At 37.2% G+C, this 27,164-nt stretch overlaps 3 protein-coding genes across 3 annotated transcripts; all 3 read right to left on the reverse strand.

The window, feature by feature from the left end:
- Window positions 1-6,814: 6,814 nt before the first annotated feature.
- Window positions 6,815-18,650, reverse strand: LOC132560182 (uncharacterized). Its single transcript, XM_060224833.1, has 3 exons — window positions 18,172-18,650; window positions 10,302-10,523; window positions 6,815-7,851 (listed from the first exon to the last, which is right to left on the reverse strand). The coding sequence occupies exons 1-3, from the start codon at window positions 18,560-18,562 to the stop codon at window positions 7,139-7,141; spliced, it is 1,326 nt and encodes a 441-aa protein (XP_060080816.1). The 5' UTR covers window positions 18,563-18,650; the 3' UTR covers window positions 6,815-7,138.
- A 1,790-nt stretch (window positions 18,651-20,440) lies between these two features.
- On the reverse strand, window positions 20,441-21,091 carry LOC132560178 (uncharacterized). The gene has a single exon (XM_060224828.1). It carries the CDS (start codon window positions 21,089-21,091, stop codon window positions 20,441-20,443), a length of 651 nt encoding a protein of 216 aa, XP_060080811.1.
- An 83-nt stretch (window positions 21,092-21,174) lies between these two features.
- LOC132560179 (uncharacterized) lies at window positions 21,175-23,144 on the reverse strand. Its single transcript, XM_060224829.1, has 2 exons — window positions 21,650-23,144; window positions 21,175-21,545 (listed from the first exon to the last, which is right to left on the reverse strand). Exons 1-2 carry the CDS (start codon window positions 23,142-23,144, stop codon window positions 21,175-21,177), a joined length of 1,866 nt encoding a protein of 621 aa, XP_060080812.1.
- Window positions 23,145-27,164: the final 4,020 nt, after the last annotated feature.

The following is a 27,164-nucleotide window of genomic DNA, read 5'->3' on the forward strand; positions in this document are numbered from 1 at the left end:
TTGAAGATGAATAAAATTTTGATTTTGAATAATACAAAGCAATATTTGTGGTTATTTGGGAAATTGTGAAAGCCTGCAAAACTTTGATGAGTTTGATCAGGGTCTGTTTGTCAATGAGATCTCTGAGTCATTTGAAGTCTTTTCAGCACAACATCATCACTGATCAAATCAACCTTTTCCTGTGGTCTGTCGTCCATCTGTAAACTGTCATATTGTTATTTCTTGACAACTCGCTGTAGTGACCAGTCTAAAACTGTAAATGTAGCATTCGCTTCGTGTCAAGCTTTGCAAGTGAATAACAACACTGACACTGTATATATGAATGTTTTACAAGACTGACACTATATTTACATGCATTACAAAAATGACACAATATTTAAGTATATTACAAGACTGATGCTATGTTGATGTGCATTACAAGACTGACGCTATATTGATGTGCATTACAAGACTGACACTATATTTATACGCATTACAAGACTGACACTATATTTACATGCATTACAAAAATGACACAATATTTAAGTATATTACAAGACTGATGCTATGTTGATGTGCATTACAAGACTGACGCTATATTGATGTGCATTACAAGACTGACACTATGTTGATGTGCATTACAAGACTGACACTATGTTGATGTGCATTACAAGACTGACGCTATATTGATGTGCATTACAAGACTGACACTATATTTATACGCATTACAAGACTGACACTATATTTACATGCATTACAAAAATGACACAATATTTAAGTATATTACAAGACTGATGCTATGTTGATGTGCATTACAAGACTGACGCTATATTGATGTGCATTACAAGACTGACACTATGTTGATGTGCATTACAAGACTGACACTATGTTGATGTGCATTACAAGACTGACATTATATTGATGTGCATTACAAGACTGACACTATGTTGATGTGCATTACAAGACTGACATTATATTGATGTGCATTACAAGACTGACACTATATTGATGTGCATTACAAGACTGACACTATGTTGATGTGCATTACAAGACTGACACTATATTTATACGCATTACAAGACTGACGCTATGTTGATGTGCATTACAAGACTGACGCTATGTTGATGTGCATTACAAGACTGACACTATATTTATACGCATTACAAGACTGACGCTATGTTGATGTGCATTACAAGACTGACACTATGTTGATGTGCATTACAAGAATGACACAATATTTAAGGATGGATAATATGATGTGTGATAGGTGATATGACATGTGATGGATGATATGATGTGATGGGTGATATGACGTGTGATGGGTGATATGATGTGTGATGGGTGATATGACATTTGGAGGATGATAGGATGTATGATGAGTGATATTACATGTGATGGATGATAGGATGTATGATGAGTGATCTTACATGTGATGGATGATAAGGTGTGCGATGAATATTACATGTGATGGGTGATATGATGTGTGATGGGTGATATGACATGTAATAGATGATATGATGTGTGATGGGTGATATGACATTTGGAGGATGATAGGATGTGTGATGGTTGATATGACATGTAATAGATCATATGATGTGTGATGGGTGATATGACATGTAATAGATGATATGATGTGTGATGGGTGATATGACATTTGGAGGATGATAGGATGTGTGATGGGTGATATTACATGTGGAGGATGATGTGATGGGTGATAGGTAATATTACATGTGATGGATATGATGTGTGATGGGTGATATGACATGTGATGGATGATAGGATGTGTGACAATTACTAATTGTAATAGGAACCATTACAAATGTTCCCCAAACGACCCTTTCAGCAGTAAATAATCACAATAATCAGACCTGCAGTCACGCCAAACATGAACCAGCTGACCGCTCAGATGACCGATTGGAAAAATTCAAGTGGCCTGCACTCCGCCTCGCATGTATGAATATGTGTGTAAAGTTTTGTTAAATTCCATGCAATTGTTTTTGAGAAGAAAGTGGAAGAAATAATAATAATAAGAAGAAGAAGAAACGGAGCAAACACAATATGTCCCCCCCCCCCACCCCCTCTTTGTTTTGGGGATATAATTAAAATCCATCCATCTTCTCTCAAATTATTGAAACCAACATCCGGACAAACAGACAGACAGATGGAGTCCTCTACGGTATCACCAATAGGGTACTAAAAAAGGCCATTTCCAGTACCCACTTTCAGTCAGCTGATGACACCATACATGCAGTTGAGGACTTTGTGAATGGTCAAGAAAAGGACTTCTTTAAAAGTAGCATCGAAGCCTTTAAACATATCGCTGGCAAAAGTGTTTAGATACTGAAGGGGATTACCTGGTATGTTGAAATATAATGCAATATGTTCACCAAAAGCCAAACCATGAAATATGAGGATCACAACTTATCAATCAGTCCTGGTAGGTATCTAGTGACCAGAAATATTGGATGATATAGCATTATAGGTTGTTTATAATGCAGAAAACAAGTGCAATAAATGATTGGCAAGCTTAACATTGGTAGCTGCTGCAAAATGGCAAAATTTCTGTTACTTATTAGGATATAAATTCACAATTTGCTTTCAACACTAAAACATATTTATGATTTGCTTGTGAACTTGATTCAAATTTCAGAAGAGCTCTCAAAACCCTTCAATTTGATTTAAGAACAATTAAATTAAAATATGTGAATATTCAGAAAAAAATTCCCAGTATTCACAAGAATCAATTGTCATTTTATCACATCTAGATCTATAATGACTCTATACATGAAGTCAGAAGGGTATGGGAAGTATATGTATAGACTGGGAAGATTTTGAAAAACAAGAGGCCCAATGGCCTTAACGGTCATCTGACTACCACATCACAGAGATTTTAAAAGTGAAAATATCCCTTTCATTGCATCATACTTCAGGCTAAACCTTTATCCTGCATTTCCATCAGAAGAAAAAGGATTTTAAAGAATTCAATAAGTTTTTCCTAATGAATCCTGCCTCTCTGGTCAGTAGGGGTACAGACCCAGTTTCTACATTTAGTCAGCCTTTTAAATAAGCATGCTTGAGACCAAATATGAACTATATCCTACGATTCCTTCAGGAGAAGCAGGATTTAAAAAAAATATATTATAATTTATTAAGTTTCCTCTTTTGAACCCCGCCCCTCTGGCCCCTTGGGGCTATGACCCACAGTTTATACAAAATTGAGTCCCCTTGTTCTAAGCATCTTGCAGACCAAATATGAATCCTTTCCTTCAATTCCTTCAGGAGAAGTAAGATTTTAAATACTTTGCTTAATTTCCCCTTTTGGGCCCTTCCCCTCTGACCCCTAGGGGCCCGGACCCACCATTTATACAAAATTGAATCCCATTCACCTAAACATGATTCTGGCCACATATGAACCATATCCTGCAATTCCTTCTGAAGAAGTAGGATTTCAAATAACTTATTAAGAATTGACTAAGTTTCCCCTATTGGGCCCCGCCCTTCTGCCCCTAGTGGTCAAATAAAAATTCCAAATTTAAGGATTATATGTCTTCTCTCAATCATGCATCAGAAAAAGGTTGGAAGATTCACAGAAGAAAGAAGAAGTAGCATTTTAAAGCTTAATTTCAGCTAATTCCTCCCTTTGGGGCCTTGCCCCTTGGCCCCTAGGGGTCAAATCAAAATTCTGAATATAAGAATTGATCACCCCCAGCCAATAATGCATCTCACCAAAAGATGGTTGAAATCCCACAAGGAATGAAGGAGCAGTAGCATTTCAAAGCTTATTTGATTATTTCTCCCTTTGGGGCCCCGCCCCTCGGGACCTAGGGGTCAAATCAAAATTCTGAATAAAAGAATTGATCACCCCCAGCCAATAATGTATCTCACTAAATCTTGTTGAAATCCCACAAGGAATGAAGGAGAAATAGCATTTCAAAGCTTATTTGATTATTTCCCCATTTGGGACCCCCCCCCCCCCCCCTCGGGACCTAGGGGTCAAATCAAATTCTGAATAGAAGAATTTTTTTTTTATAATTTTTTATTTTTCAAGATTTTACATGTTGAACAGGACAAATACACTCACACCCTCTCACACATCCAACCACAGGTGCACATATAGTCATTGCGTGTCAAACAAGAACACTCCATTCAAAAGAATCATCAACATCATCATCAACATTCAACAATGCACGTGATCATTATTATTATTATTATTATTATCACCATACATGATAATCCTCATATATCACAATCAATATTATTATGTTACACACTAAATAATGCATCATCATCATCATCATCCTCAAAAACATTATAATCTTCCTCATCAACCATTTCAACATATATATCACAATCAATATTACTATCATGATTATTGTACATACTAAATAATGCATCATCATCATCCACATTCAACAATTCATCATCATCATCAAATCAAGATTCATACTTTCATAACCATTATGAAACCTTATGATTCATAAATATCACAGTAAACTTTTGTTTGAAATGCACCCATGCACACATGCATAAACACACACACAACCATAAATTGACATCAACATACAGAAATGAAGAAATGAAATAGAACTTTATTAGGGATGAGAAATTTAAAGAGAAAGAAATTGAAGAAAATGAAGAAATAGTAAAGTGGATTGTTGGGTGAGATGGTAAAATAGGTTAGAGTAATTTAATCTTTTAATGTTTTTCTTTCTTTATATCTGATTACTCAGTATGGTCAAGGACTGTTATGTATATAATTATAAAAAATTATAAAAAAAAAATAGGAAAAAAGAAAAACTAGTAATGCGATGGGTAATAGATCAAAGTGTGTAGATCAAAACTGTATTAATTTTTCCAATTTTTTCCATTCATTCTCAAATTTACCTTTTACTTTATCATCCTTACCATTAGCTATATATTCTTTTGTATCATATAATTATCTTTGATTGTATTAATTAGTGCATGCAAGTTTAGTGAACGGTGTAAGCATCTCATTTTATAAATATACTGTTTAATAATAATTATAATCTCATTGTCTACTCTGTTACACGGAAGGAAGTTTTGATGTAGGACACCAAAAATGAAAGTTTGCTTGTTTACTGAGAAAGGGGTAAATAGAGCTTCTAACAAAATATCAAGACTCTGTAATAGTCTTTGTACTTCCTGACATTCCCACAGCAGATGACTGATTGTTTCGCGCTCGGAGTTACACAACACACAAAGAGGGGAGATAACTAATCTAATTTTAAAAAGAAGGGAATTTGTTGCTAATGCATGGTGGATTACCCTATACTGGAACCACTGGAACTTTGTATTTTTTGTTACATGGAATGGCATTAAATAGTACTTATCCCAAGTTTGTTTATCTATATTATCAAATATACTATTCCATTTTTTGGTACCCGATGGTAACACGTTACATTTAATTAGAGTATTATAAAACCTTTTTGACCCTTTTTTGTCTTGAAGAAAGATACGTAAGGTGATTGGTATGCAAGGATAGATTATAGAGGGGTTAGAGATAGTATCTGATGCAATAAATTTTTTGACTGCTGAGACGAGACCCTGGTATTGTAAAAAATTTGTATATATTTGATATTTTCGAATAAATTCTTCCCTTCCATAGAAAACACATCTGTTGGTATCTTTGATTAAATTAGCTATAATAGTTATATTCTTCTTAACCAACTCTCATAAAATACTGTTTTACTTCCTATCTTTATTTTATTGTTATACCAAATTGGGACAGATAATATATTACTCTGAAATAGCTTATCCTCATATTTTGTGTTAAGTGTACCCCAAGCTTTGAAAACATCACACCAAAATTTGTTTTTGCACTTTTTTATGCATAAATGAATATAATTGTAACCACAGTTTGCAAGAAGGTCAGTGTCAATATAGGTTTTTAGAATTATCTGCCATTTGTCAGTACTGCGATAGAGTCTCCTTATCCAAGTCAGTTTCAATGCATTTATAAAAGCTACAAGATTGACCATCTTAAGACCACCATTAGCATAGTTTTGCATAATTGTATCCCGTTTGATTTTATCTGGTCTTCCATCCCATAGAAAGTCAAAAAGTAGAGAGTTGAGTTTGAACAGAAACTTCTCATCTGGTTTAGGTAATGAAATAAAGAGATGATTAAATTGTGATATAAGCAACGACTTTATACTGTTTATTTTTCCTATTGGAGTTAATGATCTTCTATTCCATATTTTTATTAGCGATTTCAGTTTAGTGAGTTTTTTATCAAAGTTTAGTTTCGGTATTTCATGTAGATTCACACTAAAATCAACTCCTAATAATGTAAATCTTTCTTTGCCCCACTGTAGGTTAAGTTCAGGTAAAAGTTTATCCTCACTATATTTTTTACTTCCAATCCATATTACCTGAGTTTTATCAATATTCATTTTTAATCCAGAAATATTTGCAAATTCATTAAGCTCTCTGATGGATTCTTTTAGTGATTTTTCAGACCCATCGAGGATAAGCAAAGTATCATCAGCATACTGAGATAGTAATATAGGACAGTTTTCAACTTCAACAGCAATGATATTTCTATTGTTTCTTAACTTTATTGCCAAAACCTCAGCACAGAGAATAAACATATACGGTGCGACCGGGTCCCCCTGTTGGCAGCCCCTCTTAATATCAAAGAAAGAAGATAGATTCCCCCCCTGATTTACAGCTGACTGTGTTTTATTATGTAATGTTTTAAACCAGTGAATTATGCTTTTATCAAAACCAAAAAGAAGTAGAACTTTTTCTATGAATAGCCAAGACACAGAATCAAATGCTTTCTGAAAAACAATCATTAATAACATTCCTGGTATATCCTTTTTCTCAGTGTATTGCATAATGTCATAAATCAATCATATGTTAACCCCTATAACACACGCCCTTAATAGAAAAATTGATAACCCCGGCCAATAATGCATCTTACCTAATCTTGATGAAATCCCACCAGGAATGAAGAAGTAGTAGAAGGGATCAAATCAAAATTCTGAATAGAAGAATTGATAGCCCTCCCCCACACATGACGCACGACGATGGACGACGCATGATGGCTATAGGTCATCTTGACCCTTTGGGGCAGATGACTTAAAAACTTAAAAGGATTTATGATCCACTTTCCCTAATCATTTGTATTCAGCATTCAGGTATCGTTCATATTTGGATCTACAGGCTTTATGGGGTGTGCATGGACATACTTCCATGGCGATTCTACAGGTAATTGCGAAACAAAATTTGCTTTTGTTTTTGCCTCTCTATAATACTTCAGATACTTTGCATGTAATCCTGACTTATCAATATCTAATGCAAATGCAGCTGCCATTTTTCTCCGAGTTAAAACAGTGAAATTCAAGAAAAGCCAAAGGAGAATTATGGTCAATTCATTTAGTTTGTTTTTAGTACCTGGATACCATAACTTGTAGTCTTCCCTAATGTGCAGTAAGCAGTCACTTTCAGGATCATAGAGACAAATAGAAATACGATCAGATGTGGCTCCAATAGTTGGAATGAAGAAACCTGATAGAGTAGTTTTGTTCCTGTTAACTTGAGCAAATCCATTTGTTATAGCTTCAGCCAAGATTTGCTCTAAAACTTTTGGGTCTAGGAGAACACACTGATCATGTCTCTTGTTGCATTTCACTTCTATACAAATATTGCAACTCTTGTCATTAGTTTCAACCTTTCTTTGTTTTCTTTGAGGTTCATCATCATCATCATCATCATCATCATCATCATCATCATCATCATCATCTTCTTCTTCTTCTTTAATGCCATCTGTTTGTTTCTTCCCCACTGCCACAGCAATTGTATGGTTCACCATTATATCAACTCTGCCATGCCATGTTCTCTCTGATCCTGATTGACAAATAAACACAGATCTGTACTGTTATAACAGCCTAAAACACAGAATGAGAAAACATGATTCAATATCCATGAGGTTTGAAAAAAAAAAATCAAATGGGCACATCTACGGACCAGTACATGTTAAGTTTGAGAACAATGGTCATCTGACTACAAAGACAGAGGCAAGATAGGTCTAAAATAACTTGCTCAATTACTCTTCAGCTAAAGTAGCAGACATTGTTGGTTCATCAAGACATTTTCTTGAAATCATACTCTTTATACATGCACTACACAATCACCATTACTCTGGCATATTACTTGTTGAATAAGCAAGCTACAAGCTCAGTATCAAGACTTTTGGCCTTTCTGTTATTGAAAGGAAGCAATCCAACACATTTGACCCCTAGGGCCTTGAAAGTTGGTCCAATATCAGCACCATGGGCCTTTTAGTTTTTAAGACGGAGTGATTTAATCATTTTAATATGTATGATACTTGTGACCTTTCAAGTAGATCAAGGTCATTCCCATTAAGTAAGGATTGAATCAACTTTCTGAATTTAAGAAATGACTTCCCACTCTGCATGACGGTTTAGATTAAATTTGGTTGAAATCCATTCAATCATTAAGAAAGGTAAGAATTTTTAAGCAAAATATTGACTAACTTTCCCATTTTGGGCTGTACTCACCTCCAAGTCCCTAGGGGTTACATCAAGTCTCCAAATTATAGAAATGATTCTCCACTCTCAATGTTCTTTCGGACCAAATTTAGTTGAAATCCATTTAAAGGATTGAAAAAAAGTAGCATTTTGAAGCATATTGTCTAACATCCCCTTTTGTGGCCTCACCCTTAGTCATCAGGGATTGATTTCTGAATGTGACTAATGATTTCCCACTATCAGTGATGTTTCAGACCAAATTTGACTGAAATCCATTAAAGCATTAAGGAAGAGTAGCGTTCTGAAGAAAATATTGTCTAACTTAACATTTTGGGACCACGCCCAAAAGTCCCTAGAGGTTGAATCAACTTTCTGAATTTAAGATAACCCACCTACATGGATGTCTCACACCAAATTTGATTGATTATCCTCACCCAATTACATTTTACACCAAATGTGTTAAGGAAGAGTAGCATTTTGAAGCAAAACGTTGTCTTGTATTCTTCTCTTGGGCCCCTGTACCCGAGCACTTTGGGGTCAAATCAAATTTCTGAATATAAGAATTATTTGCCAAACCCTACTGACGAAATTGGAATGAAATCAATTCAAGCATTAAGGAAGAGTAACATTCTGAAGCAAAATAATGTCCAATTACTACATTTGGGCCCCATCCCCAGGTCCCTAGGGGTCAGATAAAATTTCTGAATTGACAATCCCCCACCCCAATGATGTTTCAGACCAAATTTCATTGAAATCTGCTAACGCTTTAGGCAGGAGCAGTGTTTGACAGGAAAAGTTCACTAACAGCGGATGGCGGACGAGAACAGATGATGCACAAAAGCAATAGGTCATCTTGACCCTTTAGGTTAGATGACCTAAATATCCTTCTAGTACCCATCAAGAAATAATAATAACAAACTTCATCTAGCAAAATAAAAGATATAGTCTCCTTGGGGTAATTTTGTTTTCCGGATTTGGCTCACAAGGACCAAAGGGAACTACATTTTCTAATGCATACAAGACCTTCTATTCCAAGAGTTATATCCCAACCAGTTCTCTGGGCCTCTTGGTCATAAAGAGGAAATCTTTAACAGATTTTGGCTTATTTGACCCCTTTGACCTTATATGTTGGTCACGGTGATTCATTAAACATGTTAACCCATTACCCCAGCATGCTATGGGCCTGATATCTGATAATTGGGATTTTTTTGTCATTGAGAAGTTGAAAATGTCATTTGTTTACAACCGGGCGATGGACAATTGCAATAAATCACTGTAAAGTTACAAAATTTGTTTTAAGTTTTTAACTGATAATACAGGTAAATAAGGCAGGTAAAATATGGTACAAACAGCTTTAATTTGTAAGCACACTTTTGATATTTACCTAATTTTGGAGTCCCTTTTAGGCACAAAGCTCTATTTCAGGTCACGTCTTTAATTATGGGTCTCTCATTTTTATTCTTTTTTAAATAACTAAAGTCTGTAGTAGCTGGTATTAAATCAACTCAACAGGCAAATAAGTGAATTTGGTCAAAATTCATTCAGTTGTTCATAACTAGTGGCAGTTTATAGGAAAGGTTGACAACACAGACGCTTAGCAACAGTATATTAGTTCCCAAGTCGTTCAAACCTGGTGAGCTATCAAACTTAGTAGACTTTAATCCTAGTGTGCTACAGGACCAAGATCAAAACCCTGGGCATTTTGGTTAAATGCAAATACATTATTCAGAATTTGTAACACATCTCATTTGATTTCAGTTCTACATGTAAGATTTCTGTCCAATAACAAAATCAAATTGATCCTACCTACTGAGGTGTCTCCTGCACAAATCTTGGCCTTACAGCCACAGCCACATTCTTTTGGAAGCTGCTTTGCATATTTATCAACCTCATACTCCTTGCCTGGCACCAATTGAGAAAACAGATGATGAGCCAATCCAGCCATAATTTGTGTTTCTGTATTTCCACTTGTTTGAAGAGAAGCTTTGGCTACAAGTTTATGAATTGCTTCTTCATGTTTTTTTTTCTCTGGAAAATAAAGACAAAACTGAAAGTAGTGAAAGGCCATCATCACTTACCTTGTATTCAATGGTTTTCACAACATAATATGGCTGACAATTAGGAAGCAAATGATGAAAATCTATATATAATAACAGTGATCAATCTACAGTTTATTTTCATGGGTCCTTTTCAGCTGCTTTGCTAAAAGCAATGGGTCCTACAATGTTAAATTGAAGTATTTCCGGAAATTCTGTGGATCCTTTCAAAATTCTGAGTATAGGACTCGGGTGCGCATGTAGATTTATCACTGTAATAAATATATTAAGTTCCCATGATAAGTATTATGTAAGATAAGGATTATCTTTGATGTAGGTCAAACATTAAAATGTAAGTCAGAGTGACCTAATTTTGATACTTCACACATAGTCTCACATGATTTGTGGTGATCATCGAACATAATGCAAAACAAGATAACACAAAGCCTGAAAATATCCCCTGTGTGGCCCATCTGTTTCCATGGCAGTAGAAAAAATATTCAAATTGAGAAATTTCCCATAGCAAAAGGCACTACTACAGTACTAGCTAAATAACTGTATGAAGTTTCAAGGATATTATCATGAACAGGTTCAGTGGTCCAGAAAAATTGATTGGGCTTATCTGTTTCCATGGTAATAGTGAAAGTATCTAAATGGAGAACTTATCCATAGCAAATCCAGGACAAAGTATCGAGTAATTATCTAGAATGGTTTCAGAGTATTGATCTGGAAAAGTCGAAATTTGTAATTCTGCATATCTGTTTCCATGGTAACTGAAAAAAGTCTCTAAATGGAGAGCTTTTCTACAACAAAAGGCACTACTGCATTACTAGCTTAATAATCATTATGTCTGAAGTAACTATCTACTACGACTTCACAGCACAGGTCTGGAAAACAACCTAACATGGATGGATTGGTTCCTGGTGGTGGAATATATTTCCCCTATGGAATCCCACCTCTCAAGCCCCTACTAGAATGCATACAGGTGCAGACTGCACCCTGGACCCTACTCCTACACATTTACTGTGTCTGTGGTACTCACCTGCAACTCAGTGCCTCTGCAACACTGAATGCATACAGGTGCAAATGCCTCATTTTAAAATCTGGCAGCTTTGTGGTCTGCCAAGGTAAGAGAGTTTTTACTTTGCTGGTCCCTAATGTTTCTTAAATATGCATGACAGATGACCTGGCATGACCCAAAAGTTGATTACTAAAGCGGTTTTCACAACTGGCCCACAAGCACTTTTCAACACTTTACGATCAGAATGTTTTAGCTTCTCACAAGCTCTCGCATACATTGCACAATGTCTCGTATCCGTTGCATGCATTTAAGTTGGCGCATCAAGTCTCCTAAAAATAGTGGACATGCACACTATTTAGTCACAACCAAATGTGATCAAAATTATTGCAATCCAACGCACAAACATTAGTACGAACGTCTTACGTTTTGTGTACTCACATGAGGGATGTACAATTTTTAAAGGTTGTATGATGAATCACAGCTGTCTATGCGCATGTTTTGCGACCATGAGACTGTTGCTCAATGTGTCTCATGTAATCTTGCAACAATTCACTATCATAGCACGATTTATCCGCTTCAATTTACCATAGTTTGCCACTAGTACATATATCCTGTATGAGCATCTCTGTTTCAGACCACAATTGATAATGGATGCTGCTGCACCAATACCTCCTCGCTATCTGCTGAGTTTGCTGAATCTCCGAACACAGCTCCAAGAACTCCAGTAAAGACATATGTGCATGCTGGCGTTACTTCGTCTCCGACAAAGATATGAAAGACAAAGAAGACGATGGTGTATCAAGCAATGCATTGAGAGGCACATGTTATTTGGCCAGTATTGCACTGATGACGGAGATAGAGAGAATGCCAGGGGGGACTTGCCACCAGCCATGTTCTATGAGCTACATCACTCCAAGAATCCAGAAAAGTGAATGTTGCACACAGCCACTAGAACCTGGGCTGAAGCTGGCAATCACCATCAGGTATATAGTGACAGGCAACAGTTACAAGAGCCTCCAGTATTCCTTCCGTGTTGCCCACAACAACATAGCATTGTTCATCCCAGAGGTATGCCAGGCCATCATTGACGAGTATGAAGACGAAGTGTTTGCCTTTCCAACTAACCCAGAAGTGTGGCAATAAGTGGCCAGAAGAATGGTGAAAGATGGAATTTCAACCACACATGCAGAGCCCTGGATGGTAAACGTTGCCATAAGAAACCCATGTCGGTCTGGTACCCTCTACTACAATTATTAGAGGTTCTGCAGTATCATCTTCCTGGCCTTGGCCGATGCCAATTACAAATTTCTCTGGGCCGACGTTGGTAATCAAGGTTCCTCATCAGACGCCCAGATCTTCAACCATGGCCCACTGAGAAATGGACTGGAAAATGACACTCTTGGCCTACCAGATCCAGTGCCCTTGCCATATGATGACAGACCAAGCCTGTACTTCTTCGTAGTAGATGGCGTATTCCCCCTCAGGTCCTGGATGATGAAGCCCTAATCCAATTACAACATGACTTACGAAGAAAGGATCTTCAACTATTGTCTGTCCAGGGCTCGTCGTGTGGTGGAGAACACCTTCGGCATCCTTGCACACCACTGGTAGATGCATGTTGGGCACATGCACGGTGCAGCAGGATCCAGACCAGGCCAAGATCATCTTCATGGCAGCCATATGCCTGCACAACCTGATGAGTCTCCGCTATCCTGGCTTGCAGAATGACCTGGATCAGGAGGATGAAGCTGGCAACAGCATGGAGAAACGTAGCTCTAATATCAGTTAGTGGAGCACTAATAACACTAGAATTACTATAACAAGTAACAGTAATTCTAGTGATATTTGTGCTCCACTAACTGCTGACAAACAGTACCTTACTGCCTTACAAAATCCTGGTGTTACAGTTACAGAGTTTGCTTCATTGGTTTCTTTTTACAAATCCTTTATTAAAAAGTTACTTACATGTCCTTTACTAAAAGGTTACATGTTACCTTTATTTTTGACTAGTTACATTATCTTTATTCTTGAAAAGTTCTTTATCAATGTTACATTTATATACAAAATCAAAATCTTCTGCTACTGCTGGGACTTCCCTCATCACTCATTCAGGGCATGGCCAAAATGTCTGAAGACTGGGGCTGCTGCTGGCTGGTGGAGGCTGTTGTTGGTGTCTGGGGAGCAGGTCCGACAGGTTGAAGGATAATTGGCTGCCAAGGGAAGTGTTGGCAGCTTGCTGCTGACTTGTTCCTGGCTGCAGTTGGGCCGTCCAGCTGACAGGATACATTTGGTGGTACATCTGGGACTGGGGCTGCATCTGTGTGAGGTCATGTGGCCATTGGGCGGGCATTGAAGAGCGTCGGAAACGGACGGTATATATACCTCTTCTGACTCGCACGAGCATTTATACCATGGAATGCACGATCGCACGAGCGCTGCACATCCAATCGCATTGGCCCACATACAATCGTCTGATCACCTGATCCCTCACGCGATCCTATCGCATTATCTTACTCTCGCCCTTTGACTGTACAACAGTCGCATATAGACACTAGATGCATTGCAAGATTTAATGTGTTTGCATCACACAATGGTCATGAATTTCATAGGAATACTTTTTCATATGCGATTATTTCGGCAACAGTTTACAATCCAAATCAAAATTTATTGGTCGCACAAATATTTTGTCGCTTCTGCTTGTGCGCAAATGGTGAAAGTCGCTTCAGCACTGTTAGAATAAGAAATACATTTCAGCTAATGAAATATCTTAACAAGAGGCCCAGAGAGCCTGTATCGCTGACCTGGATCTTAATGACCAACAGTAATACATCTTTGCATATGTTCAAGAGTATAGATGCTTAAAGCAATATGACAAATTACCCCATCTGGGTTCTGTCCCTCAGTAGCTAGCCCTTCCATTTGTACAATATTGAAATCAGACTTCCTTATGACGTATCCAGTTTAATATAATTGATAGCTTTCTTTAAATCAAGGAAAGAAGATGGGCAAACAATATAACAAAATAAACCCTTAGTTATCGCTGGATGGATGACCCAGGACGTCACTGTGAAAGGTCTTTATAATTTTGTCCAAATCCTGCTAAGAAAACTCCCAGCCAAATATATCCCTTCAATTAAGTTTTTACTGACCAAATATGATGGCCTTTTGGTTAATCAGAAGAAGTTGTTTAATGATTTTACCAAATTTAACTCCAGTGACCTTAAATAGCATTATGAGTCAAGCTATTTTTTCACACACTATGTGGGCACCAATAAGGGAATTTTTGGTCAAATATTATGATCCTAGGCCATTTGGTTAATCAGAAGTTGTTCAAAGGTTCAACACATTTGACACCTGTGACCTTGAATATGGGTTAAGGTAATTTCTTTTCTCAAATATTATTGGGCATCATTGAGAACCTTTTTTAGGATAATATCGCTATTCTAGATCTTTTAGTTGATCAGAAAATGTTGTTTAAATGTTTAAACACATTTGACCTCAGTGACCTTGAATATGGATCAAGGTCATTTCTTTTCGCAAACTTTGTTGGGCTTCATCAAAGGAACCTTCCAGCCAAATACAGTCGAACCTCGTTATCTCGAAATTCAAGGGACCGCGAAAAATATTTCGACTTATCCGAAGTTCGACTCAAACAAAGTGCATCAATAAGGATGACAATATCAGTTTCCTGACGTCAATGACGGTTGATCGAAGTACGGCTATGATAGCATGGAAACAGTGTAAATGGCAGTAAATAAACAGGCACAAATTTATCACTACTTTCTCCTTTTAGATTCATCCAAACAACAGAACATGAATTAACAACTCCACCAATATACATTCGTACTCATGTCGTTCCGTCCCGCACACGTGAACTGACCAATCACATACAGGTCATATAATTTACAGAATGGCAATAAAACAATATTAAAATTTGCTTTTGATACGCTTCGAAAAACGATGTATGAAGATGTATGAAGCTACAGATCATATTAATATGACTATTAAGAATAAATGAATATAAGAAAAACATGGCACTAGAAAGTTATTACTTGTTACAGAAAACATTATACATGCAGTACAAAGACTTATCAAATCATGCACAAATATAGACTCTATCAATGAAAAATACTTTCAGCACTTATGTTCAAACACTAAATCTAACAAAGTGCCCGATCACAGTCCTTCAGTAAACAAGCTCAAAATTAGATTCAGAATAGTTGGGATCTGGTCATGATTTCATCACAAGTTTGTACTGGTCTTAACAGTTTGTACTGGTCTTAACAGTTTGAACTGGTCTTAACAGTTTGTACTGGTCTTAACAGTTTGTACTGGTCTTAACAGTTTGGTTTTCATCGTTCCTAAAGATGCACTCAACCAAGTTAAATGTTTTCATGTTTTGTGTAAATGTGCATCTTTTTTGACATGCAGGTAAGTCATCAGGACAGGATGGTGACATCAATTAAGAAGCCAACCTTTAATTGGATGATTAAACTAGCAATTAATCACCAGAGGCCAAGTGTTGTGTGTACAAAGGACTGATAAGTCGCATTAGCCATGTGCTTAGCGCAGGTGACTTGCTACTCTGTGTTTGTAATTACCAATTTCGGCATAAGGCGTGCAGATGTTTTGACAAAAATCTATTTCGAGACAACGAATAACTTTTCCGTTGTTTTACAACTGAAGGGACTGAAAAATCACTTCGACCTGAAAAATATAAACACTTGGTCAGGACCATCTCAGGATCTTTTCAAGCAAACAGACGGAGTCCCCATCCCCTGAGGATGCTTCATACCGAATCTGGACAAAATCCTCTCAATTTTGCATAACTTTTTATAACTATTTGCACCTAAATACCCCCATTGGGCCATGCCCCAGGCCCTAGGGGGCCTAGACCCATTGTTTATACAAACTTGAATCCTCTTTCCCTGAAGATGCTTCAGACTGAATTTGGACAAAATCCTTTGAATTTTGCATAAGCTGAAACTTTTTATATCTATCTGCACCTAATTACCTCTATTGGGCCCGGCCCCTCCCCTTCAGGCTTAAAGAGTTAATTTGTTTTTATGCAAATTAAGATAGTCTACCCAATAAACGAGACAAATCGAAATCATGTATTCAGAACTCACAGTTCTGCCTATTGACATTATTGGTATGATGGAATTCGAAATATACCCAAAAAACTGTAGATATAAACCAGGAAAAGCTGAACTTAATATAAATGGGTATAAAATGTTTATAAATGATCAAAGTACCGATACTGTCAGAGGAAAAACACTATATGTAAGGAAAGATCTAAGAGCAGAGGAAACAAGCAAATTCAGTGAATTTATGTGTATTTATGCAATATATATACTTAGGATGTAACTAATGAATGAACTATGATATGCATATGTGCAGATTATTGTGAAAACAATAATTCATTAAATATTTGCAGAATGAACCAATATTCAAACTTGACTTAGGCATCCTTAAAATGTACTTTGTTACAAAGTCTGGTGAAAATCGAACCACTCTGAAGAGAGTAATGGCCCGCAAACCATCGACCAATCAGACTGCAGCAGCCTCATTAAATATTCTCAGAACAAGTCAGTAGGCAAACATGACCTAGCTATAGGTATCCTTAAAATGTATTATGTGATTACTCACACTTACTTTTGATGGGGGATATTAATTATCCAAGAATTAACTTGGATTCTTGGACTAGTCATGAAGATAAAGATAGAGAAAATTTCTTGGAACGTGTTAGAGATATTTATTTGTTGCAACATGTGCATGACTTTACTAGAATAAGAGGACAAAATGAACCAACTGAAGAGGAAATGTTTGAGGACATACAACATGAAAATCTTTTGGGTCATAGTGACAATTTTGTGCTAAAATTCAAATTCAAGTGTTACATAGAAAGACCAAATAGCAAAGTTGAAAAGTGAAAGTATTTTAAGGGGGATTACATGTAGAAGTTGTAGATATTAAAAAAAGAATTGGAAATCAAAGGGGGAAATGTCCTACAAAGCAAAACTCGTAATATTCTATTTAACCAGTTTTTGGAACATTTCAACAGAGGTAAGGAAACGCATGACCACAAGATAAATACAAGAAACACAAGGAAACACAAGAACATATATGTAAACCCTTGTATACTAATCACGAGACAGTATAAGCAATAAAAGAGAAGCACCATAGCTGGCAAAGATATTTGGAAACAAAAAAATGATAATAAGTACAAGGAATATATATTGAACAACACAGATGTGATTAATTCTATTTGCAGAATGGTAAATCATAGTCTTAAGGACATAATCAGTGCTGCAACACAAACACGAGAAAGTTCATCTTCACTTACAAAACAGTGGATAATTGGAATCTACCAAAATCAGTGGTGCAAGCTAAAACTATCAAGTGTTATGAAGCAAGATTGGATAAATTTTAGAAAGACAAGGATTTAAAATACACCTATAACTCGTGACATAGACAACACTGGAAGATGTTACGTAAAAAATACAAATGACGAAACTGATAAATAAGATGCGGCCATAGTGATCAAATAGACTATCGTGCAAAATAGAAGCAAAACATTAAACATTTGAGCAAATTGTAAATAAATGTTATTGCCTACCACGCAGAAATTCCAACAAAGTCAAAAATGGCAGCCAACAATCGTTGGGGTGAGTTTCAATGGCGTCTACTCCATTCTTCTTAAATTCTTCGAGAACAGACAAATTTAAGAGGTCTTTAAGGTAAATAAGTCCAACCTTCGGATATCTACCATATGATTTGTCCAGCGTTTCCTCAATTTCATGGCTTAGTTGAAGATGGACCCATGCATCACTGAATGACTTTCCTGCCAAAGCATTACTATTGTATATTACCAAGTTAAGGAATGATGGCACCGGCGATTCAGTTTCAGTGGTGATTATCTCCAAAACATGTTTGGTAGTTTCCTCTTCTTCAGATCCCTTGAAGATCTGCAGGCTAGCCGACTTTTGCGTCATTTTAAACGTCGCCATTTACTATTTTCGAAAAAACTAACTTGCCAAACTTGTCTTTACACATACACATGTGATGAGTCTGTCCTGATGCCATGTACAAGTCGGATATCAACGGCCTGGCTAAACAAAATTAACAGGTAGAGAGCTCCTATTGACTAAGCCAGAACAAATCCAGGAAACACCTGAAAACCGGAAGTGCAATGTGGACTTCAGACGTTGTTGCGTATATTCCTATAATTAGGTCTACTTTCATTTTAGGAACTATTTTCATCCTATTAATTTTCATATTCTCGATTTTAAATAAAATTCTTTTAGACAAGAGTTCTTAAATCAATAATATATATATATTACACATGTGTAATACGCAAAACTATTAGACGAGTATAATTACTGAATATCATGGCAATCACGTGATAAGATCGTTTTTAAACGTTTTATGCGATTTTTTTTTATTTTGCTTCTGTAGTGGAAAAGATTGTTTGGAGACCCAGATAATAGATTTCAGTCCGGTCAGGGGTTCTTCCGGGTATATGATTTGGTGTAAACTACAAGTTTCTGGTAGAGAATGTAAATATTGTCACGTAGTTCATTTTTTTAGCTGTCTATTTCATGTATAACTGTGTAGATTCGTCTGTTGTGAGTGACGTGCGCATGCGAGTGTTATTGTTTACCTGTAACATGTGGTTTCTCCGCTGTCCAGGTGGAACGAGCAATATTTAGCCGCTACGCCTGGTCAGAACCTGTTCTATTGTTTTCCTGCGCGGGTCGAAGTGTCCTTTTGTGTGAGCTGTCAAATAATGTTGTCAAGTTTGTTTTAAGTGTTTCTTCTTGTTATGTGCTGTGTACGTAAGAGTGTGTAAGTCTTTTCGCCATAAGTTGTCTTTGTAAATCGTTGTCCTTTGTTCGTTAGACTGAGCTCACCTGTAGCGCCGGGTGGACGTGTTTTTGACACGTAGCGGTCGCTCAGCTATTCTTATACTTTCTGCCCCCTTGTCTGTTCAACCAATCCTTTATATACTACTATGCTACCTTACTCCCATAAAAACACAACCACCATATGCATGTGAGCCGATCGGACGATATAGCCGGCATTTAATGTCATATTCTCTTATATATATATACATTCCCTTACTCTCTCACTAGCCTCTCGCTACCCTAATTCTACCATTGTATAACAAGCCTTAGGAGAACCAAGCGAGCCACCCAACCTAAAAACCGTTATACGGGATGAGAGGAGGTGCACCAGCCCAAACTGCTTCAGGCTCCCGAAATAATGCTGGGATTTCAATTGTTCATTCATTTTAAGCACCTGCATTTTAATGGTCTACAATGGTATTTCTACCGGTCGTTAGATACTTTCACACTTTATATTTCTTCAATACCTTTACTGAAAAGCGAAAATATGTAAATTATATATTCCATACTATATATAAGTGCATTGTATACGTTTTCACCCGAACCCTGAAACTATAGCAGTCAACGCTTTGGAAGTCCGCGGCTAGAATGAATACTCGATATACCCCTCACGTGCGCGTCGGTACCCTAGTACTCCACGTGGCATGCCAATCAGTCTCCTGATTGGTCAGATACTATACACTGCCTTGCACGCCTTGCGTACATATGTACGTGACCGAAACTATAGGATAGCAAATTCCCGCTATTCTCCGAAACGCGGAAATTTTTGAAATCCTTTAAACACTACTATGCTACCGTACTCCCATAAAAACACAACCACCATATGCGTGAGCCGAGCGGACGATAGATTATAAAAGAACGGGATGCGACAAACCGATTTACCTTAAAGCTAATGTAACCTGCCTAAAACATCGATAAATCAATTACCTGACCCTATAAGCCTAAGCGCTTTGTAACCTGCAACCTATGCGACAAAGAATCTTAAATGTACCCGTCCTTGGAAATGTCACCTCTCCAACGACCATGGCGTTTCCAACACCTCTCATTCACGTCATTATTGGCAGCCTCTGTAGCCCCACCAGCTCTGAGTGAATGCAAACCCAAATTCTGGTTAACTGCAACTTCTCGCAGCCTCCTCACTATGCATTCTCGAGCTCGAGTATAACTCAATGCCTTGTTCTTATGGATAAGTTTGCAGCTGGCTCTACCACGCACCAGAGGCCTGAACAAAAAATAGTCTGGATCTGTGCTTCCTAGTAAAGACATATACTTCTGCATGATTCTATAAGGACAAGCTACTGTCTCGCCTCTTGCTATCACTAACTCATCACCTAACCTATATTGATCCGTTTTGCTTTTCCTAATAATAAGCTTAAGATAGGTATCTTGAAATGAAATGTCTCTCACCCTCAGCGCCCTCAACTCATCATACCTCAAAAATCCCGCGAATGCGAGCACAATCATTACTAAATCTCTAATGACAAGCAGATCTGTTTTGTCTTTATACTTTTCACAAAGCTCTATAATGTCACTGGTTGAAACACAGTTCTTCTTAACCCGAGGTAGCTGATCCTGTCTCTTGGAAGATTCCATCAAACTTTTCACAAAACAGTTTTCCGTGGGATCCGACATCCCGCTAATCCCTTGTGCCCATTTTATAGAATACAGAGTCGTGGTCAAAACGCTATGTGAACATCCTGTATCTAGCATATGTGTTAAATACAACGCCACATGGATGGGTTGCCCCGGAAGCGCGCAACCCCCTTCCCGCGTAATGAATTGGCTCCATCTCCGAAAACCACCATAATACTTGGACACAGCTCAGCACGTATCCAGCCATCTTTGAAGAAAGAAGTTCTAAATGTTGAGATAGCGACCCTACCGCCCGCATCGCCTCGTCTATCCGTGCCTTCCCGCGTAATGAATTGGCTCCATCTCCGAAAACCACCATAATACTTGGACACAGTATTGTCAGCTTTAGAGCTCAGCACGTATCCAGCCATCTTTGAAGAAAGAAGTTCTAAATGTTGAGATAGCGACCCTACCGCCCGCATCGCCTCGTCTACCCGTGCCTGTAGTCCTAGCCCTGAAGCATGAAAACATCTAGATGAGCACCTGCTAGCTAATTGAACGTTATACGCAGTGCAAACATTACGGGCGCCTTACTTCCGGTAAACACCCCATTATTACCCTTCCCCTGGATCACACTTTCCGGGGGTAGCTGCTTATAATCTTTGACGAAACAGGCAAATCGACCCTCACTAGGGGCGATAACTGGCCAGAACGGCGCTGACGTCCAGTATGGGACCACCAGAACTGCTTGAGCTTGCTCGTCTAGTAATTTGTTAACTACTTTGGGTATCAACCGCGGGGGTGGTACTAACCAATTATTTTGACCTGCCCAAACTTGCAACAAACCATCAACACCCGCCGTACCGGGACACCACCAACGCGAATTAAACAAATCGCATTTTGTATTATGTGTCGAAGCAAACCTATCCACCGTAAATGGACCCCATGCATCGTCCAAGCCTAGAAACACGTCCCTGTGTATTCCCCAGTCATCACTGTCCCCAGACTTGCTATACAGATCTGCCAACTTGTTCTCCGCCCTAGGTATCCAGGAAGTGACAATCTCACACCCCACATTGTTGCAAATATCACGAATTTGCCTTGCCTTCCCCTGTAGTTCTTTTTTCCTACTGCCATTGTGTATTATACTAGCTACATTCTGGCTGTCAGTCAACCACAACACCTTACGCCCTACCAGGCGTGGCCCTACCAGGCCATCCATGTAATAATGTCTCAACATGCGAACTACCGCCTCGAGCCCGCGCCATGTAGAGTTCTCCGTCATCGCAGCCTCCGACCACGTACCTATGACCTTACTGTCGTTTACCTGTAGCACATATCTACCGTACCCTGTGCCTGATGCATCACTGTAAATTGATACGTCATGAGTATTGTCTCTGATATGGAATGGCCTCCCGTTTAACACTCTAACATTTCCTGCCCAGAACCTTAGCTCGTCTAGTGCTTCCTTGTTAATAAATATAAAAGAATCCCATCCTGCCCGTGTCAGTATGCATGCATACATATACCTGGTCATAAAACGCACAACGGTCCCAAAGGCAACGCCCATAGAAATTACCTGACCTACTACCCCTGCTAGGACTCGAGCTGGTACACCCAACCTCCCAACCGACACAAAATCTAAAACTGCCTTCACCGACGTCTCAAACCTTACTAACCTTTTTTCTGTAATATACACCATACCCTCTGTCATATTCCATCGCAACCCTAGCCATGTAACCTCCTGGGTTGGTTCCCATTCACACTTGTTCTCCGCTATCAAAAACCCGAACCTGCCTAAATCTTTATGTACCTGCCTACTAAGATCTACTGCACGTGTCTTATTCCTGTGACCCCCAATTCCGTCATCGAGATACATGATGACCCTGTGACCTCCAGCTCGCCAGTACTTCACGAGCTCCCTAGTAACTTTCGAAAATATGTACCCGGCCGTGGACAGTCCAAACGGTAATACCTTGAAAACGAAATACCTCAATTTTCCTTCAAAATTCCATGCAAAACCAAGGTAGGTTTGGTGATCTGGATAAATTTCTATGTGGTGATATGCAGATTGTAAATCGAGTGTGAATAGGAAATCTCCCTTACCAAACATGTCCAACGCAACCGAAGACTCCTCGTATCGGAATGCAAATTTATATAAAAAAGGGTTTATATGCCCACAATCTAGCACCAAACGTAACTTCTCTTTATTTCCCGCTACTGTCAGTGGATTTATTTTTTGAAACTGTTGAAATTGATAAAATTCTAGGTTATCTGAAAGCTGTTGGTCTGTAGTATAGACTATGACTTACAATTTTAATATTTTGTGATAATATAACCTATTAAAATTTTTAGCATTTTTTTTTAAACTTTTCACTTTGTTTGATGTTATTTTCCTTTTAGAACGCTGTGTGTTTTATCTAATGACCTGTTTCGTGTTGATGGGCCATTATGATTGTAACAAAAGCAATATCATATACAACCACGTCAAATTAAATGAAATGCATTAGGGAACCAGACACTTATTTCACGACATCTACATAATGAGTATGATTTTAATAACAGACAACTCTCGTTATATTTGAACACAGTAACCATTAAGCATATAGACAATTTGTTTTACAATGAAAGGAGACAAGCCAAGTAAGACTTTGTCATGCAATTTGAGGTATTGCAATTAAATTACGTATGTAATAACGCTATATTTTATTATGCAGGGAGAAATCATGAAAGAATATCTAACTTTGAAAGTGGTAATCACCATCCCAAAACAAGAAAACAAGTCGAGGCTATATATCCACTCCCATCAATCCCATATATATATATTGCAAATGTTTTGCTTATTCACAACCTGTCATGAAACAACAAAACATTATCATTTACGTTAGATAATACCTGATTTTCTAAAACCAATCTTACAAGTTTTCTAACACAAGTGGGCATCGCTACCTACTTGTATTTTTACTTTTGCACTGATTGATGATCAATCAATGGAACTTGACGTCAATAATCACTTAGAACATGATTACGCCCAATTGTGTTCCTTGTTGTTTCCGGTGCGAAAATCGCATTTAGCTATCCTGCCAACGCGTCGTCACACGAAGACTATTGCTTCGGGAACGGTCTGCAACCCTTCTGGTGGCATGAGACGGATGACCTCCAGGTAATTATATCATCAGAAAATGTACTACTATATCAACATATGTAGTAGATTAGTTACGATAGAAAACCACTGGCCACTAGCAATACATAAATGTTTACAGTAAATGTCAGTACATAGGCAGATATATTGTGATTAAATATCTGACTTATGTCTAGCATAATTTAGAATTTTACATATTAACTTTTTATAGTTCACACGCTTCATCATATAATTTAGATTATAGATGCTCAATGTTTTCATTCAGGACACCAATTTGAAGTCGATTATATGCAATGCCCAATGAACTGTTCAAAATATTAGTGCTAAATACATTCGTCCTTGAGACAATTTGGTTTGAAACACTAATTCATTTATATTCTTAGCAGATAGGTCAACAATAAATAAAAAAATATGTCCTCTGCTGTATATATCACGATTATTTTTAACAATAACTTGTGACAGAAAGTTAACATCTCCATGCGCTTTGGAGTTCCAAAGCGGCATGAACCGAAAGTTTATTTCTAACCATGGAGTCATAGCGGTAATATGAAAGCAACATCACAGTGCTGCTACAACCTGTCTCATTTTTTTTATTCTAAAACCCCGACACGTTATGAAAGTAGCAGCAAATGAGATACAAGGTATCGTTTTTAAGGACTAGTGATTTATCTTGCATTTACACCACCTATATAGATATGTGGTCTGGTATTGGCTTCTTCGTATGTTCATGAGATAAAGGAGAAGGATAGAGCTTACTCAGCGTTATTGTAGTACATAAAACGATTGAGCAAGATACGGGAAATTTTTTTCAGTTTTAAGTAATCTACAGTTTGAACGTACAAAGACTTACACCACGAACTTGCATGCGTCTCTTTTTTCAGATCAAATAAGGTATATCGGTAATCTTAATTTTATGTGATATATATCATTCAAAAATGAAAAGACGTGTCCATGCATTCCGTGCCTTATCTGGTATCTGTTCAAACTATTTTTCTGTTGCATAATATTTTCCATATAATTATTATGAGAACGTTAACCTCCAATATATTTACATGCATTACGATTTCAGCTGACATTTGCCGTGGTGATATCGAGTAATCTTCCCCTTAAGTTCAAAACCAATTATAACAAGTTAAAAGCTTTCAAAGTAAGGCTTTTCGTAAATTTACCTTGCTTGATAGAATATTACCTGAATATGTTATGCCATTCGCTTCTGTGATTGTTTAACCAGGAGCACATCAGACATGTCTCTATCCCTATAAATTACAATGTAAGTAAGTACACGTTAGACAGAGTTAAGGATACGTGTACCTACCAGTCACATTATAGATTTACGTAGACTGTCAATATCAAACATTGTCCGAAAGACACATTATTGAATACAAATGCATCATACAGCTGTTTCTTAGGAATCGTCAGTAATATTAATGGCCTGACGTTTGAAGAATAGGAAGCGAATGAAGCAAATCTAATGTAAACGAAACAACAGTCGAAATGAAGACAGAGGGCGGGGAGAAGTATAAATAATTTCTTAATTGTCATATATAGATAACTTAAGAACAGTGCACATATGTATGTCAAGTGACAATAACCTGGTGACATGTATATCAAAATATGCCTAAATTAGTACAAATCGTACTTGTGAAGGCTATAAAATATTAACCTTTTTGAATTATGGACTGTATCTTCATTTGTTCCTGAAAGACGCTAAACGATTCTAGAAAATGACAAGAAAAGATAGACATTATAGCCTGACATGCTTTATTTAAGATTCAATAATTGTTATGTAGTTAATCTAAACGAATATGAAACGTCACGAGGGCAATTAATTTCATATAACAAGTGATATGAGTTACTCCTCATTCCCATGGATGTAATCGTGTTTTTCTGCATTTTTATAAACAGTCGGATACTGTTTATTCCCTATACATTCAAAAGCATCTGTTACTTTTGAGTATCATAACGTGTCATGATACATATTATCACCCCTTAAAACTTGCGCGTGTTATGAAATATATCCCGACATAATTACTCTCTATTTTCGTCCATAGACTATTGAAATATCTTGGTAGGTGTACAATTAAAAGTCCAATTTCAGGATTCTCAATTTTCAGTCTAATATTAGGATGTAGAAGATAGAAAAGAGCATTAATATTATTAATACAAATTAGTATATCGGAACAACATATAGTTTCGGTTATAAATGCAACATCAATCGTGCTGATCAACTAACGTCTGTCGGGATTTGGAAACAAAAAATTGGCTCAACATTACACTATATATGTACTTCTGTTCTGGAAGTATCTTTTATATTACGCTGAGCTATATTAAGAACAATTCTATTGGATTAATGATACATATGATTCATATTTAACATCGTGTAAGACTTCTTTTTCACAACTTGAACAAAGTACTTATATTAAAAGTCTATACTAAACAGTTGAAGTATGGTTCAAACAGGAGACATAATGAACAATTAATTTAATTTTAATAATCATCTGAGATAAAATCCAGTCCTATTTATGATGAAACATCTGACTTATATTTAGCATAATTTTGAACCTTACATATTAACTTTTTATAGTTCATGCGTCCCTTTATAAAGTTGATTTCAAATTAGTTATAATTTGACGTCATCTCTGAAAAAAAATATATATCCATTACAGCACCAGTATGATGAAAACCTGTTACGGTACCAAATATGATGCAAATTTGTTAAATATTTCTTCTAATGTAGAAATCGTAGAGTTGATAATGAATATCCGGTAATTGTATTACAGTGGTGTCCGCGGTCACGGCGCCTGCAAAATGAAAAACTTGTTACAATTTCATAAGTTTAGACTAGAGTCTGATGTTCGCACTCCTACTGGCTAGAAAGGTGGTCGTTTTTATATACTAACCATGTTAATTAACTAATGAAGTACTAATACCCATTAGCTTACTGGTAAACATGAAATGAAGTCTATATGAGTTTTACACGAGGTCTTGCAC

Source organism: Ylistrum balloti, unplaced genomic scaffold (assembly GCF_031769215.1).
Source record: "Ylistrum balloti isolate Yb309-2 unplaced genomic scaffold, AGI_CSIRO_Ybal_v1 Utg371026, whole genome shotgun sequence".
In the NCBI taxonomy this organism is placed as follows: domain Eukaryota; kingdom Metazoa; phylum Mollusca; class Bivalvia; order Pectinida; family Pectinidae; genus Ylistrum; species Ylistrum balloti.

What these genes read in the sequence shown, in the direction of transcription:
- LOC132560182 (XM_060224833.1), bottom strand. Translation starts at nt 18,562, where the DNA reads ATGGCGACGTTTAAAATGACGCAAAAGTCGGCTAGCCTGCAGATCTTC. An exon ending in TTTGTTGGAATTTCTGCGTG is followed by an intron (nt 10,524 to 18,171) that starts GTAGGCAATAAC and finishes TTTATTTTCCAG; the next exon opens with AGAAAAAAAAACATGAAGAA. An exon ending in TGCAGGAGACACCTCAGTAG is followed by an intron (nt 7,852 to 10,301) that starts GTAGGATCAATT and finishes TTTGTCAATCAG; the next exon opens with GATCAGAGAGAACATGGCAT.
- LOC132560178 (XM_060224828.1), bottom strand. Translation starts at nt 21,091, where the DNA reads ATGTCGGATCCCACGGAAAACTGTTTTGTGAAAAGTTTGATGGAATCT.
- LOC132560179 (XM_060224829.1), bottom strand. Translation starts at nt 23,144, where the DNA reads ATGTTTGGTAAGGGAGATTTCCTATTCACACTCGATTTACAATCTGCA. An exon ending in AAGTGTGATCCAGGGGAAGG is followed by an intron (nt 21,546 to 21,649) that starts GTAATAATGGGG and finishes TTCATGCTTCAG; the next exon opens with GGCTAGGACTACAGGCACGG.